Below are 16,553 nucleotides of genomic sequence, written 5' to 3' on the forward strand. Positions count from 1 at the left end.
GGCGCCACCCGCTGCGGCGCTTTTATTTTACTCACCCGGCGGCGCTCTGGGTCTTCGGCAGCGGGACCTTCACTCGCTCCGGGTCTTCGGCGGCGGGACCTTCAGTGCCACCGAAGACCAGGAGCGCTGCCAGGTGAGTAAAAGTGCCACAGCAGGTGGGCACGTTTTTTTTTTTTTTTATTGCTCCCCCTGTTCCCTCCACCTGGCTACGCCACTGACACCCACCTCTCTGCTACTCAAGCTAAAGGAAAGCTTCTCTAATTGTGAGTAAGGACCAGGCTGCCGCAGATGCTTGGGAAGCCACTAGAGGGAGACATTGCTTTCACACACATCTCCCATCCAATGGGAGCTCTGGGGTAGAATAACTAACTGGGTGGTCTCAGCTCTCGTTCTCGCTCCAGTCCAGAAAAATAAGACACAAATCAGTCTGTGCTGCAAGATTAAGTTCAGAGAGGCTCAGATGGCTGTCACCTGGAGTGCACCAATCATGGAAGCTGCACTTCTGTTTCTGCCCCCTCCCAAATTTAGCTGGTTTGATATTTTGCAAAGGGCTCTCTGAGGTCAACGCCAAGTGTTGCTGCGTTAAGGGTGGAGCGTAAGGTCTGTTGAGTGGCAACTAATTCCCCCATCTGCCATATAACCAACCAGCAATTCTGGGGGAGGGACCAATGGATGCCTTTTAAAGTGTAGCTTATACAATATTTGATATGAAACAATAGCTGCAGCAAGACAATGGGCTGAAAGAGGGTCTGCAGGCAAGATAGCAGTTTGTGGCTCTCAAAGCTGATCAGTTTTCCCAAAGCATGGAATACATGGGAGGGAAGTCGCCTTTTGGCTGGACATTGTTGTGAACCCTACGAAAGGAAGCGATGTAGTGGGTGATGTCACAGGAAGGGAATTTTCCCTATTGGCTGGAGGACTGGGTATTAGAACTCTTGGGTTCTTTTCCTGACTTTGCCACTTATTCACTAGGTTACACTGGGCGATTTCTTTCACCACCCTGTGCCTTAGTTTCTCCATCTGTAAAATGGGGATAGTGATATGGCTGCTTTGTAAAGTGCTGCATACATTATTATTACTCAAATGCTTAAAGAACCCACCTATGCCCCTCACTGATTTGGGATCCCAGTTCCCACTAATTCCTTCCAAGCAGTGATCTTCTTGCCCAAGCTGGTTCCTAGCTTTGCCCCTATCCGTGTAGAGGTCTTAACTCTGTCTCTAGCCTCCTCCGCTGCCAGTGTATCAGGTGACTAAGGAGGGACAGCAATGATCCTGGCACTCTGCTGCTATCCAGAGCAACAATCCCTGTCCCTTAAGCCCGGGACTTACCTTAGTGATGGCTGCAGATGCCACCTCCAGCGCGGCATACAGGCGGGGCTTGTCCCTGGACATCTCTGTAATGAGAAGTTCCAAGAAAGGGTGAGGCCTCAGAGCAGCATGGGTAGAGGGAATACCCCGCTAGGGGAGGGAAGCTAGGATTCACTACTGCAAGGCGAGGGGGAACTGAGCAGCACTCTCCTATGTGCTACAAGCATCCCTGCAAGCCCCGCTCTCCCAGGTGGAGTCAGCATTCTCTCCCCCTTTTCAGCCCCACCCCATGCACTCTGGTCACATGGTACAGCCTAGATGGGATTCCCCCCAGTCAAGCCATCTTGGGCCCATTCCTGGGGGTGAAAGGGAGGTTTTGCCCGTCCAGGGCATTACCTTTGAGGATGTCCCTGGCGGGGTTGCCCTGCTGCAGGAGGGTCTTGTTGTTGGATGTCACCAGCGTCTTTAGTTCCTCCGCTCGCGAGATGTACTGACCCACCTGAGGAAAGCAGAAGCAGCAGCAAGCCTTAGAGGTGCCCTGGCATGTTATCCCCCTCATAGTGCTGGGCCCACTGTTCTGTTGGCCAACCCTCCCTTCTCACCCTCACATAACTCCCAGCCCAGCCCACCCTCCCCATCCATCCCTGGATGTTCCCTCTCACCTTCATGCCAGTTCCCAACCATCTCCAGCCTGAGCTCCCATCAGACCTACCTCCCCTGCCAGCCTCACCCATCCAACCTGGAAAGATCTATGTAGCTAAGGAAATGATACAGCCCTCATCACCGCAGTATCTGAGCATCTCAGAGTCTTTGGTGTATTTATCCTCACACCCACCTGGGAGGTAGGGCAGCGCTGTTATCCCCATTGTGCAGCGGGGGAAACTGAGGCAAAGAGAGGCTAAGTGACTTGCCCAAGGTCACACAGAGTCTGGCTGAACAGGGGCTTGAACCCTGGTCTCCCAAGTCTCCGGTTAGCACTCTAACCACTGGACGGACCAATCTTGCTCTAGTGTGGTCTGTCACTGACCTTTGACCGGATCGCTTCCTTCCTGCGAGCATCAGTTTCATCTGCAGAAGATAAGATGGGGGAGGAGTTCACACTGACAGCTCCAACCCCCAGCCCAGGGAGTCAGTCTCCCCCCTAGATCTAATGACCCTCAGAACATGACCCCCAACCCCCACCCCATGCAGAACACTTGGGGGTCAGGAAGCCCAGCCAACACCTTGGCCTTTTCTGGCCTGCACAGAGCTCCTTTACTTAAGGTGGTTTCCAGGCCTGGGGTGAGTGTGGGGGGGGAGGAGGGGGGAGAAGGAGACCCACACATTAATCAGCCCCATCTGCTTCCAGCTCTCTCCCAGCCCCCGAATAAGAGTTGCAGCAATCCTCAAATCTCCACTCTTCCCCTGAGAGACCATTCCCAGACCGGCGGGGTGGGGTGGTGATAAAGGCCCCAGAGAAGAAGGGATTCAGGTGGGGGATCACTTTACAGTGAAGCTACTTGCACTGGTGACATCATGCAACAGGTGAGCCCTTGTTGCCAGCAACTGCTGTTGGCAGTGTCCCCGTGGGGCCCAGTACCGTTCCCACCAGCCACGTGGAACAAGAGGCAGATGGGGGAGAAACAGGTTTAGTCACTCACAGTGCAGGGCAGGGACAAAAAACTCCAGGGCCTTGCAGTAGAGAGAGAGGGCGGCCGAGGGGTCTCCCTGCTGATCCTTCTTTACAGCTTCCACTACCAGGGCGGTCTGGCACAGAGAAGAGGGCAGGGGAGGGGGTTAGAGAGGTGGACAAGGCTAGAATCTGTATTGCACCAGCAGAGAGATAAGGCTCAGATCTGGTATACACCAGGTCTACTGCACTGCGACCTCCTCTCACAGCAGTGCCCCGGGTCAGTGCCTGGCAGATCCACAGGGGGCTCCCCTCAGAGCAGTGCCCCGAGTGATCTCTCAGCATCAGTCAGACTCACCGCTTTGCGCAGGCTCTCTGCGCTGGGCATGTGCTCCATGTCCACAAAGGGGTGGGCGAAGAACTCCTCGAAAGAGATGCGCTGCAGCGGGTCCCTTTCCAGGAGGCGCTGCAAGAGATCCCGGCACTCCTGGGAAAGCCGGGGCCGGCTCGGCAGCTGGGGGACAGAGGGATACAACAGGCAGCTACACACGGCGACTTTGAATGGCTGAGGCCTGGACAGCTTGAAAGAGCCAGGGTCACACCTGCAGATACTATTGCCCTTGTACGGGGGCCCAATGGGGACAGGAGGCCCCCTAGGAGATCTCTCAGACAGTCCTCCGCTGCCCCTTCCACCGATCACTTCTCACACCTGGACACGGTTCTCCAAGGTTACCAGTGTCTCCATCATCAGAGAGAGGGAACAGATCAGGGCATGACAACCTTGCAGTGGTGCCTGACACAGACGCTGGATCCCCAAAGCCCAGGCCTGCGGATGGCCCTCCCCTTGCTCCGGGCAGGGCCTGTGGAGCCATCAACAAAGTGCGCTCCTTCCCCGCAACCCCAGGGCTCAGCAGGCTGTGCTGCCCCCCTGCCAGGCCTCGCTCACCCACCACCTCCTGTCTCAGGCATGTTCTTGCCTTCCACTGATTACAGGCCTGCCAGTGGACAGCAGAGGCACAACAGGTGGGGCAGGTGGTCTAGCAGCAAAAGGGCTGGGGGGAAGTATCTGAAATCATCATCACCCCCTCATTAAAGAGAACCTCTCAGGTAGCGCTGCCACTTGCCGTTAAGACAGCTCTGGGGTGGAACACAGCTGGAGTCTGCACTGCAGCGACGCGATTCCTGCCTAGAAGGCCAGCCAAGCACTTCATGATCCCTTCGGATGAAGGTGAGACGATATCGTCTCCATGCTGACGTGGCTGGTTACCATGACCACAACCACATCCAATGCTTGTGGGATTCATTTACCTCCCCGTGGGACTCTGCTCTGCCTGTAACAGATTTGCTGTCTCTGATAAAGCCCTTGGGTTGCCCTCCAGCAGAGCCAGTCATGTCTTTTTACCCATCAGGGTCACAGGTGGAGGATGGGAGTTAGTCTGTTTTTTATACAGGTGATCACTTTGAGCAGCAATGAAGGGGTAGGCAGGGCTGGGGCATGCAGCTTGCTCAAACTCCAAGACAGAGGTGAACACGGGGCAGTCTGACTGAGACAACAGGCTGAGAGATCTCTGTCTGAAAGGGACACTCAGCTTTGACAACTCTCACAACATCTGGTGTTTTCGTAAAGCCCCAGCACCTGGAGCCGGACAATCATATGAGAATCTCAGCTTTCATTTTATTTTATTTTTTTTAAATTAAAAAAATCCAGCCCTTTGATGGTGGGGAAAAAAAGCTTGAAAACCCAGTCCCTTCAAGTCACCAAAGCCAGGGGAGAAACATTTATTATTGTTAAAAATCTCGTGATTTTCAAGCCAATCTCACAATTTCTCAGGGTCTTGACCGGTGATTTCTGAACCCTGCGGGCTGGTGAAACTGGACGTTGTTAAGCCAAAAATTTGCAGTTTGTTCCAATTGCCTTATCTGGGTTACACCCAAGATTATTCAGAGGATTTTGACACTTCCAACTTGCACTAGTGCTGCCTTCGACCTTTCCCTCTGCTAGGCCAATGCAAGGAGATAAATTGCTTCCACTTTTGTTTGGAGGCAGCTTCATTTTTGTTCCTAGTCAGTTTCACTTTCAGGCACCATGCAGCTGACCTTGCAGATTCCCCAAGGGAATGACTGCTGGTTTTTAAAACCCTCTTTCCCCTGGAATGATATATTTTTTTAACTTAATAGAAATATTTCTACTGCTCTTAGGTTTGGTAGAAAGTTTTCAGGGGGAGGGGGGAGGTTTAAACACAAAATCTACACTTTGGACCAAATTTGACCCAACAATATCTCTTTCCAGCCACTGCCCTCCCTGGATCAATTGTTTCTGTGGTTTTCCAATGTGTCTGGGACTTTCCTCATCTCCCTCTCCATCCAGTGTCTAAAGGGGGAAAACAATAGACACTGGACTTATGTAACTTGTTTGCTCTACTCCTTCACCTGCCCCCTCCTTCCACCCTGAAGTCCTCTCTCTCTGTCTCAGGACTGGAATGCAGGCCAAGGTCTCTAGAGCCACAATGCTCCATGGAGCAGCAAGCTACAGAGAAAATCCAGATCAGCAAGGATTGGCTAGCCCCTGGGTGGACACATACTCCTGCTGCCCGCGCAGGCTCCTCGGTGAAAGCGGAGTTGCTTTTGCCTGCACTGAGTGATCGCTTCTCGGCTCCTTAGAGCTTAGATCAAGCGTAAGTAGTCTCTCGGCCTATTAAAGGCTATGATCAAGTATCATGATATGTTTGGTCTTTTGGCCCCGAGATGAAAGCCTGGTCTGTGTCTCTTGGACCGTGACGTACAAACATTATCTACTAAGTTATATCTGTTCTTATCAGTATAATATCTGACTGAGTCAGATACATTAGAATAGTCACTGCTGCAGAGTGCTTCCTGTTTGCTAGTTCTACCTACACAAGCTCAGACATCACCCACCCCCGAGACACCCTGGCTGGCCCACTGTTACCTCGATCACCCGGTTGCTGCGGATTTTCTCCTCCAGCTCGGCAAATGATTTGGAGAAAAAAGGCGGCCTCCCAAACAGCGCCTCTGGGGAGGTGGAAAGAAACACCGTGGGTTAGTCCTTTCGGTACAGAATGAGGGGAGAGGCTGCTGCCTTATTCAGAGAGACAGAGCAAACATACAGCTCAGACTTGGGGTCATCTGATGAAGGGAGATGGGAATCACTGTAAGTTCTGAAGATACTTATCTCATAGAACTGGAAGGGACCTTGAAAGGTCATTGAGTCCAGTCCCCTGCCTTCACTAGCAGGACCAATTTTTGCCCCAGATCCCTAAATGGCCCCCTCAAGGATTGAACTCACAACCCTGGGTTTAGCAGATCAATGCTCAACCCACTGAGCTATCCCTCCCCCTAAGGCTGTTTCTGACGGTAAAACTTGAAGGAGATCTCACAACAACCTTGGGATTAAGGGCGGTTTTATGGCTCAGGCACTGGACTGGGTCTCAAGAGACCAGGTTTAGTTCCTGGTTCTACCACAGACTCCCTCCTGTGTGACTTGGGCAAGTTATTTAGGCCTAGATTCTCAAAGGTATTGAGGTTCTTAACTTCTAGAGCCCTGCGTTGATACAAAATTTGTATCCACATCTGATCCGCCCTCCACAAACATGGTCTGCGGATATACAGTGGAGATCCGCAGATTTGCAGGGCTCTACTAACTTCCATTGAAATCAAAGAAAACCTTTGAGGATCTGAGCCTTTGTCTCTTTGCGTCTCAGTTCCCCATCTGTAGTACGGAAGTAATAGCACTTCCCTATCTCCTAGGGGCAAAATTCATCAGTGTTTGTGCAACAAACGCACACCATAGAAACAGCTACACAGAGAATGGGAAGACCCCAGATCAAGTACTAGATGTCTGTTTCAGTGAAATTTTCAAGAGATCCAGACTTTGGGGAGATTATCCAGACTGAAACTTCTGATCTCCTGGGGTTTGCCTAGCACTGGGTACTGGGTATGTAATGGCAATACTAGTAGATCCATGGCTCCAGCAGGTCCTGCTGTAACATACAGGCAGCTAGAAGGCAAAGGCTGAAGAATCTCACCTATGCAAACAGAGACTGACCCCTTCACCCACCAGCTCAGAGGCAGGGGGACCTACCGTAAAGAATGACCCCCACGGACCACAGGTCCACACGGGCATCATACTGCCGTTGGCACACCATCTCGGGGGCCATGTAGAGCGGGGATCCCCTGAGCACGTGCTTCTCGTCCCACGGAGACATGTACTGCGCAAAGCCAAAATCTGCGGAGAACAGAAAGAACTGGAAGGGGGACGGCCAAGGAGACGTAACAGACCACATTAGAACAAGCTCACTAGGGGCAGGATGGACGGCTCAGGGGACTGGTAATGGGATATGGAGCCTTTCACACAGTTCAAATCCAGCCCAGGTTCAGAGTGGCTCAAAGTTATTACCACCCAATGGCCTGGGTGGAATGAGTTGGCAGGTCTCAGTCCAGCTACGCAGGACAGTAACCACGGGGCGCTTTGCTGGCAAAGAATCCAAGGGCCGAATGGAAGCCAGAGACTGAACTCCCCTCAGCACGTGGGCAGGGGACGATGTGTGAGGAAGCCAGCATGCTGACACCCATGCTCGGTGGAGAGTGGACATGGCAGAACCCGCAAAGGGGTTTTCCCTTTACTGGAGGGGGAAGCCGAGGGCTCTGGCCCATTCCCCGTGGAGATCCAGAGACCTCCCTTCCCCTTAAATCCACCCACCTCCACCCTCCAGGCTCCCCATTACAGCCATCAGCTAAGAGGGTGCCAGACTACAAAGCTTGTCAAGGCCACTCCTCAGCTGGAAGAGTGACCCGAGACATCTCCCTTTTCCCCGCTCCTGCCTGCAATTCCAGGGAGCGAGGCCTGAGACTGTGAAACAAACCCAGCCGCCCCTCCCCAGGCTCCTGCCCCACCCAGCTGACCTGCCAGTTTGAGATGAGGATTCTCCACAGAGCTGAGGAGAATGTTCTGAGGCTTCAGGTCCAGATGGGAGATATTCCTGTCATGAAGGAACTTCAGGGCACATGCTGGCAGGACAAACAGACCCAGTGTGAGATGGGAGGGACATCAGAGCATCATCTCCACCCCAATCTGCGGCCCACGCCCCACCTCCAAGACTCCACTTCCTTCAATGGCTCCACGCGACCAGTCACTTCCATTCCTTCTTACCCCGCTTTCCCTCCCCACCCTGATCCAAATGCTCCCTGCTTCCCCATTGCATTAGGGACCCCAGGGCATTTGTCACAAGAGCAGAGGCGTTCACTCCAGTGTCCTGCCCAAATTCCAGCTCAGGGCAACTCTAGTCAGTTTCAAAAAGCTGCTGCACCTGGGAAGCAGTGAAAGTATCATGCAATTACCCCCCCAAGGACGAGAGTTCTGCAGCCAAGGACTGGTGGGAGAGGTGGGGTCAGGGGTCCCCTCACCCATTTGCTGCAGAAAGAGCCGTGCCACCTTCTCCGGGAGTATCTTCCGCGTCCGGATGAAATGGGACAGGTCCCCGCCCGCGCAGAACTCCATGATGAGGTAAATGTTGTCACTGTCCCACTGCAAGACACACGCAGAGTCCGTCACACTGACGGGTGCTGGGTTATCTTGTATCCAAACGTGACAATAGGGATGGGGAGTGGGAAAAACCAACCTGTAACTCCTAGGTGGGGGCACCAGGCATTAGCCTGTCTGACTCCTGCTTCTCCCGGGCTGCAGGCAGGGGGCCTGGCTTCATACACACTTACACCCCAGGGAAGCCAGTGGCGTTGCACTGGGTTTGTGTATGTGGCCCAACCACAAACATTGCCCAGGTGCCTCCCACCAACCAGTCCTTGGAAGCGGCAGGGCAGTTGGCTCAGGAGGCCCCTTGTTCCAACACTTCAGTCCCAAGGCGCCAACTTCCCCAGTTCCCAGGGGGTGCTCGGACCCCACTCCGCCCCAGGCCCCGCCCCCACTCCCTCCCTTCCCCCGAGCTCCCACCCTGCTTCTTCCCGCCGCCATTCCGCCCCTTCCTGCCCCGCCCCGTTCTGCTCCCTCCCCCTGCCTCTTCCTGCCCTTGCTCCTCTCCCTCCCCCGCGCCTCCTGAACAGCTGATCACAGCGGGTGGGAGGCGCTGGGAGGGAGGGGAAAGAACTGATCCATGGGGCTGCCAGTGGGTGCTGAGCTCCCACTATTTCTTTTCCGTGGGTGCTCAAGCCCCGGAGCACCCGCAGAGTTGGCGCCTATGCTTCAGTCACACATTCCCCTATTAAGCCCCTAAGCTGGCCCTCCGAGTCCTCAAGTCTGGAGAGACCCGCTAGCCAGCCCTCGGCAACCCCCGCATCTCCTACGAAGCCCCAGTCAGCCCTGGAACTGCTGCTCTTCACCTGGAAGTCCTTCAGCTCCACGATGTGTGGGTGGCGGATGGTCTTCAGGATCTCGATCTCTGTCAGCAAGTTCTCCACCGACGCCCGGTTCAGGCTCCTCTTGTTCACGCACTTGATGGCCACCACTTCCCGGGCATTCTTCTGGAAAGGGAATGGAAACCATGCAGGCTTCCTGCATGACCTTGGGCAAGTCACTGAGGGTCTGTCTACACCACATTGTAAAGCCGGGTCTGTAGGACACGGGCTTGTGGACTCATTGTTTTCAAGTCCATGCTTGAGTGTCCACACTGCACTGTAAACCTGCGTTTACAATTGCTGGACCCGGCTCTCACAGCCGTGCTAACACATCCGCCAAACTGCACTTCGCAGACCTTCTGACTCAGGTGTGCGGCTTGAGCTGCGCCCACACTGCAAAATGACAGGGCGTGGGTCCGAATCACAGTGGGACTTGGGCTCTGACCCACCCCCCCAGCAGGGGGTTGGACCCAGATCCTGAGTGCTTGCTGACTTGAGTCAGACTGATTTGTGTGTGGATGGAAGTGGGGCTTGGGCTCAGACTGAGGCAGCACCTGGCTTAGCGTGCAGTGGACATAACCTTAGTGTCTCTGTGCCTCAATGTCCCCGTCTGAACAATGGGGATAATAGCACTGCCCAACCCCAGAGGGGTGTGTGAGACTAAATACATTAGCGAGCGTGAGGTGCACAGGTACTGTGGGAATGGGGCCATGTAGTACCTCAGCGATTCAATCCCACATCAGTCATCCATACCTCCTGAGTCAATCATACCACATGGCACCTGCATAACCCAGAGGAGCCCCGGCTCAGCCGCCCCTCAGCAACCACGGACAGTGCAGTGCTGGGAGGAGTGGAGGGGGGATGATAGAGAAGAGGCAGGATTCAAGGCACTGTCTGGTTTAGAAATACAGCCTCCAAGAATGGGGCAAGATGGGGCTCTTGACCAGGAAACCTCATGAGGAAGGAGAGTCCCTGTCCCCACGGAAATGACAGTAGGGGGCAGCAAAATGGAAACACCTCCCTATAGGGTGTGTGAGTCACGCCAGGCAGGCAGGCAGGCATTCCTCTAAGGGGAATCATTATCCATAACACTCTGTCCCTCTATAGCCCCTTCCCCACGAAGCTCTCACAGGGCATCACAGACAATAACGATACACACAGCCTCCCTTGGAGAGTATCATCATCTGCTTTTCCCAAATGGGGAAACTGAGGCACAGGGCAAGGCTTTGCCCAAAGTCACCCAGAAGAGTCAGGGACTGAAGGAGCAGCCCTGCTCTAGCTAGCTCCCTGCGCTCCCTGCCAGGGTGAAAGTGCTTTAGCTCCGTGCCAGGGAATGGGTTTGTACTGCCAGCCCAGCAGTCAGGGGCTGGGGAGACAGTTCTGGTCAGAGCCCGACTCCTTGGTGAGGACCCCATGGCAGAGCCAGAGAGGCTCCCTTGGGAGACACGGCCTCTTAGCGGGGGCTATTTAAAGCATGTCCAACTCGTGCTCTTCCTCCCTCCACCCCCCAAGATCCCCCTCTGACTGTGCCCATCTCCCTCTGGCTGTGCCCAGCAGCCCCATTACCTTCCTGTAGGCTTTGTAAACAGTAGCATAGGTGCCACTGCCCAGCCTCTCGGTCAGGATGAACTCATCCAGGCGTGGCGGTGCCCAGCCAGCCCCTGCCATCCCGCCCGCCCCATGCACAGCTCCCGGAGGCAGGGCCCCAGCCCCTCCTGGAGCACAGAGCCCCTGCACACCGAGTTGGAGCTGATCCCCTCCCAGGGAGGGACATGCAGAAGCAGGCAGCTCACTTCCTGGTTCTCTTAAAGGGACCTGACAGCACAGAACAGAGACAGGCTCCCAGGGAGCCCTGTGCCCTGCTCCCAGCGGCAGCTGCAGCGACTGCAAGGGGACATGAGAGCCCTTAGCAATAGGGTCCTGCAGCATTCTCTGGAGAGGGCCTGACATTTCACAGCTGGCTGGCAGTGATGACTAGCCACCCCCGCAGCAATCACAAACCCGGAATCTGGCATGGGACAGCTTGCAGGATCAGGACCTAGGGGCCCAGTTTTGCACATGGGCCCCTTTACTCATGCGTTGAAGTCAATGGGACAATTTATGTAATCTGCATCAATGTTTGCAGGGTTGGGGAATAACTGACAAGGGGGCAGGAGTGAAACTGACTAGACAAAGGGCTGGCACATGCACAATGTAAACTGGAAAAGAGGGAAATCTCCATATCATCTCTTGCAGTTGCAGTGAATTTAGGTGTTATTTGTAACTGCAGCAAATAAAACATTCTCATTTTGCCTTGGCAGTTAAATGGACTGACATATTCAAAGACCTGAGCTTTACGTATTTAAATGTGTTAGCTAGGGTGACCAGATGTCCCGGTTTTATAGGGACAGTCCCAATTTTTGGGTCTTTTTCTTATATAGGCTCCTATTACCCCCCCCCCACCACACACACACACAATGTCCTGATTTTTCACATTTGCTGTCTTGTCACCCTAATGTTAGATGCCAACCTGGCAACCTATCTACACTGTTAAACTTTGAAAAATCCATTTTTTTAAATCATGCCCCATTTCTATGTATATAGTGTCCTGTAAACACCACCCCATCACCCTCTTATTAAAGCCCCCCCACCCAAACCCTGGACCTAAAACAAACAAGTGTCCTTAGACTAGAGTGAGAGGACATTGGGTCTGTGAGAGTGCATTGGGAGCAGGCAGAGAAGGGTTGTTAGGAGACAAGGAGGGATTCTGCTGAAATATTTTTGAAATATTAAGTAACCACTGTTTTCCCCACTGTTGCTTTACAGCTTGCCCACCTCTCATCTCCACCACTAACTCAGTGCAAAGCACCAGTGCTAGCGACCTGACTAGAAAGTGGTAAGATTAGTCATAACCAACTCATTTAAAAGCCAGGAAGTGTCACCTCATTAGAGTGGGATTAGTGCTGGACCCAAGACATAGTGCTGCAATCAGGGGCCGCTCTATGTTTTTTGCCACCCCAAGCACGGCAGTCAGGCGGCCTGCCTGTGGACGGTCCGTGGTCACGCAGATTCGGCGGCGTTTCTGCTGGTGATCTGCCCGGTCCCGCAGCTTCGGTGTACCTGCTGGCGAAACCGCGGGACCGGCGGACCTCCCGCAGGCACGCCACTGAAGGCTGCCTGACTGCCGCCCCCTGCGGCTTGCCGCCCCAGGCACACGCTTGCTGCACTGGTGCCTGGAGCCGCCCCTCGCTGCAATGAAACAGGAGGGGCATGAAAGCAATGAGAGCTGGTTACGTTCGTACCCTTGGCAAGGATGGCACGCAATGCATTGAGCCACGGTATTTGCTCCTTTCTCTCAGCACCCCACCTGTGCATCTGTGCTCTCCGTCTTTCCTTCAAAAAGGTGCCGTCTTCTCTACTCAGTCCTGTTGGGTGGGTAGCACCTTCCAGCCTTACACACACATCATAGACCAGTGGTTCTTAACCTGGGGTGCACCCCTCCCCCCCCGGGAGTGCGAGACATGCCAGATTTGTTTAGAAGGTAAATCATTGAAAACACAAATTAAGCACAGGCACGCAGGTACAACTACTTTGTTTAATCAAACCTATGTATTTATTAACATTATACATTTTTTAACAATTACTGTAGTATACAAACAAAAAAATATATCTAGGTGTAAGGGGTGCAAGAACATATTTTGAGAACCAAAGGGATGCAGGCTGCAGTAAAGGTTAAGAACCACTGCCATAGAGCTACTGCAGAGACTGGCCCTAAGGGTCATGGAGCATCCACTGCTCACAACTGAGCAGAGACAGAACAAGCTTGAGCCCCACTCTTTGGGAGAGGGATCCCAGGACAAGGCACCCATGCCCCTGTAAGAAACAATACCCCAAGCTGCCTAACCTCTCCCCCCCTTGCTCCCTCTTGAAGGCATGAGGACTGCAGCATGAGAGGGTTGGCCCCCTCCCCCTCAGCACTGAAGATGGAGAGACTAATTTAAGTTTTCCTCACATCTCCTAGTAGTTAATTTTTCATAGGCTTGTTAGACACAGACTAATAATATCAAGAACACTAAGTTCATCTGCCATGTTGCTAGGTGACTGTTAAAGCAGTTTTTAGAAGTAAGCAGAAGATGTATTTAAAGATGAGCAGATTACGCTCCCATCAAATGCTCTATGGCAACCTCTTTTAGCTTAAGTAGTTGAATCCTCTATGTGGGGTCAGTAGGAGGAGGATCCAGTTCCATCCTCTCCTTTTAAATTTAGGGTCAGGTTAACTAGCATAGATTTAATCTCCCATCTCTTCCCTTTTACCAATTCCTCAGCTAGGAGGAAGATGGTGGGTAGAAGTTTGGGAGGTCAAGGCCACGGTATCCATAGGGGCAACACCAGATCATCACTCACAATGCCACGGTTAGATGGAAGAGAGCTCTCGCTCCCTTAGACCAGGCCGATTCTTCATCTCTATGCGTCTTGTACGGCCATTTCTACCCACGCAAAATGGACGTTACATGCCATCATATCGATTTGGCAGCACTTTGCATTTACTTTGGGCAGGTGTCAAGGAACGTCCAGGGAGCCAGGCCCTGGAGCATAGGACTGTAGAGCAGCGACTCCCAAACTTTATTGCTTGACGTACCATAAAGTATCATTGCGAAGTGAATGGATGGAACATGGAGCTCACATACTACAGTTGGTGAAGCCCTGCTCTAGAGATCTTTGGCCATTGTGGCAGAAACAGCACTACACCTACTCAGTGCAGCAGCATATTTCTTCAGGAGCAGAGACGCTAGATCTGTTTTCATCGGAACTGTTTTTGTCCATGCCAGTTTGATTAAACTGAAATTGTTCACAAATTTGTATCAATCGACAATATTTTGTTCAGGAAAAAAACCCAAAGTTTCAAAATTGTCAAAATGTCCCATGTTGGTGTTTCAGAACAAAAAGTTTTGATTGAGTCCCAAAATGAAGATTTTGCACTTTCTATTGGGATGAAAAAAATTGCAAGCCTCAACATTTTTTGTGGGATGGAAAACATCACTCCAGACACCATCGTACCCACTTATACCTTTTGCTCCTACATTGAGGGCAGCCTTGTGCATCCGAGGTGGTTAATGTGGCAGAAATGTTATGCAGCGAACCCAAGTCACCATCAGAGCCACGTTTTGGCCATCATTAATTAGGCCAGAATTGCTTGAAGCGTGGGGTGTCAGAGCAGAGGCTCAGGAGATGCCATGCAGTGAAGCTGAAGTGAAGGGGGCACAATCGGGGCTTGTCTACACGTGGAAGTTTACTGAAATAGCTATTCTGGAATTATTTTGGTATAAGCCCTGTGTGAACACTGACTGGAGTTTTCCCTGAGACTTGTTAAGACAGGAATTAACTCACGGAAGTCCTGGGGCTTGTGCAACACAGGTCAGGCTAGATGACAATGGTCCCTTTTTGGTTGTAATCTATGAATACCAAAACTAGAGGGTTCATGCTACGAATAACTACTCCAGACAATTTATATTACCGTAGCACCTAGCAGCCCTACTCACAGACCAGAGACCCCTTGTGCTAGGGGCTGTATACATACAGAACATTCATTCTGGAGTAGTTATTCTGATAATTTTCCAAGTGTAGACAAGCCCTTGGTTTTATTGTCCTGACAGTGGACTTGGCTTCCCTAAACATGGTAAACTCCGCAGCAGAGGCAGTCTCAAGATTGCACATGTGGACAGAGTGGGAGGAGGGCTTCATTCGCAATGGATCCCGGACACCACTGTGCTCTCTGCAAGCCGGCTCAGTGAAAATAACATTTCCACTTCAATTCTCACCACCTGACCAGTGTGCCAAAGAGCTGCGCACCCAAAATGCACAGCACTGACAGCAACATGCTTCAGATGAATCTTCATATGGCTCTCCTCTGAGCTAGCCTTGGACTTCTGTGGCTAACGTATGGAATGGACGTGTGCAATCACTTAGTTGAAACATAAGAACAGCCATATTGGGTCAGACCAAAGATCCATCTAGCCCAGTATCCCGTCTTCCGACAGTGGCCAATGGCAGGAGCCCCAGAGGGAATGAACAGAACAGGTAATCATCAAGTGATCCATCCCATCGCCCATTCCCAGCTTCTGTCAGAGGCTAGGGCCACCATCCCTGCCCATCCTGGCTAATAGCCATTGATGGACCTATCCTCCATGAACGTATCTAGTTCTTTTTTGAACCGTTATAGTCTTGGCCTTCACAACATCCTCTGGCAGAGTTCCACAGGTTGACTGTGCGTTGTGTGAAGAAATACTTCCTTTTGTTTGTTTTAAACCTGCTGCCTATTAAGTTCATTTGGTGACCCCTAGTTCTTGTGTTATGAGTAAATAACACTTCCTTATTTACTTTCTCCATACCAGTCATGATGTTATAGACCTCTATCATATCCCTCTTAGTTGTCTCTTTTCCAGGTTGAAAAGTCCCAGTCTTATTAATCTCTCCTCATAGGGGAGCCATTCCAAACCAGCAGAGATTCCCAGAAAGGTTGGGGGGTTAGGTTTATTTTGTTTTTTATTTAAGCACAAAAGTGACTTGACATATACATTTTTACACAAAAAAAATTAAAAGGGGAAATACATCAGAAAGGGGGGATTTTAAAGTTTAATTTTTCCATCATCATGTACATTCAAAAGAGTGAGAGGCTAGAGGAAACCTCACCAGGTGCACTGGATCAGCTCAAACAGACCTGGTCTGCCATTATGCTGGAAGGGGGGTGGTTAACGACGACCCAGTCACTTTTTCCATATAACACACACCGTGGAAACTAACCCCTCCTTTGTTGACATGAAGGTATCAAGCACTTTGTTCCTCCCAGTTTTTCCCCTGCCCTTCATCTTCCTCAGAGCCCACAAACCAAACAGACTTGGCCCATATCTAATAGGGATTAATTAACTATGTTTTGATTGGTTAACCAGATCAAATATGGATGTAAGTAAACCCCCAAGGGTCCCAATTCCACAGTAGACTCCCCCCCTCTGCCCCAACTCCACTCAATCCGTCTGCAGAAAGGGCAAAATTCTCAACAGACCGGGTGTCATGGGCACCAATGACAGCGACAGAAGGGAGCAAACATCTCAGGGTGCTGGAGGCTGGCATTTTTCTCCTTTCTAGACCGACTGAATAATTACTTTGAACACACTTCAGACTAGGAGCTGCCAGATGCACTCAGCAAGCCCTGAAGAGTTTCTGTAGCCTCTAAAGAGAGCGGCATCAAGGCTGAGTCTGGGGAGGAGTTTCCGCATTGCATAGCCACACCAAT

The 16,553-nt window shown here is 51.9% G+C and overlaps 1 protein-coding gene across 1 annotated transcript in view; it reads right to left on the reverse strand.

The window, feature by feature from the left end:
* Positions 1-11,029, reverse strand: part of ULK3 (unc-51 like kinase 3) — a 23,809-nt gene extending 12,780 nt beyond the window's left edge. The window contains exons 1-11 of the mRNA XM_024210309.2: positions 10,850-11,029; positions 9,269-9,409; positions 8,339-8,459; positions 7,838-7,942; positions 7,017-7,160; positions 5,865-5,947; positions 3,276-3,431; positions 2,949-3,054; positions 2,336-2,376; positions 1,705-1,807; positions 1,330-1,394 (exon numbers count right to left, since the gene is read on the reverse strand). Coding sequence (XP_024066077.1) covers positions 1,330-1,394; positions 1,705-1,807; positions 2,336-2,376; positions 2,949-3,054; positions 3,276-3,431; positions 5,865-5,947; positions 7,017-7,160; positions 7,838-7,942; positions 8,339-8,459; positions 9,269-9,409; positions 10,850-10,951 — 1,167 coding nt within the window. The 5' untranslated portion in view covers positions 10,952-11,029. The remainder of the gene's footprint in view (positions 1-1,329; positions 1,395-1,704; positions 1,808-2,335; positions 2,377-2,948; positions 3,055-3,275; positions 3,432-5,864; positions 5,948-7,016; positions 7,161-7,837; positions 7,943-8,338; positions 8,460-9,268; positions 9,410-10,849) is intronic.
* Between the last annotated feature and the right edge of the window lie 5,524 nt (positions 11,030-16,553).

The sequence above is a fragment of the Terrapene carolina genome, unplaced genomic scaffold (assembly GCF_002925995.2).
Source record: "Terrapene carolina triunguis isolate 2854851 unplaced genomic scaffold, T_m_triunguis-2.0 Scaffold67, whole genome shotgun sequence".
Classification (NCBI taxonomy): domain Eukaryota; kingdom Metazoa; phylum Chordata; order Testudines; family Emydidae; genus Terrapene; species Terrapene triunguis.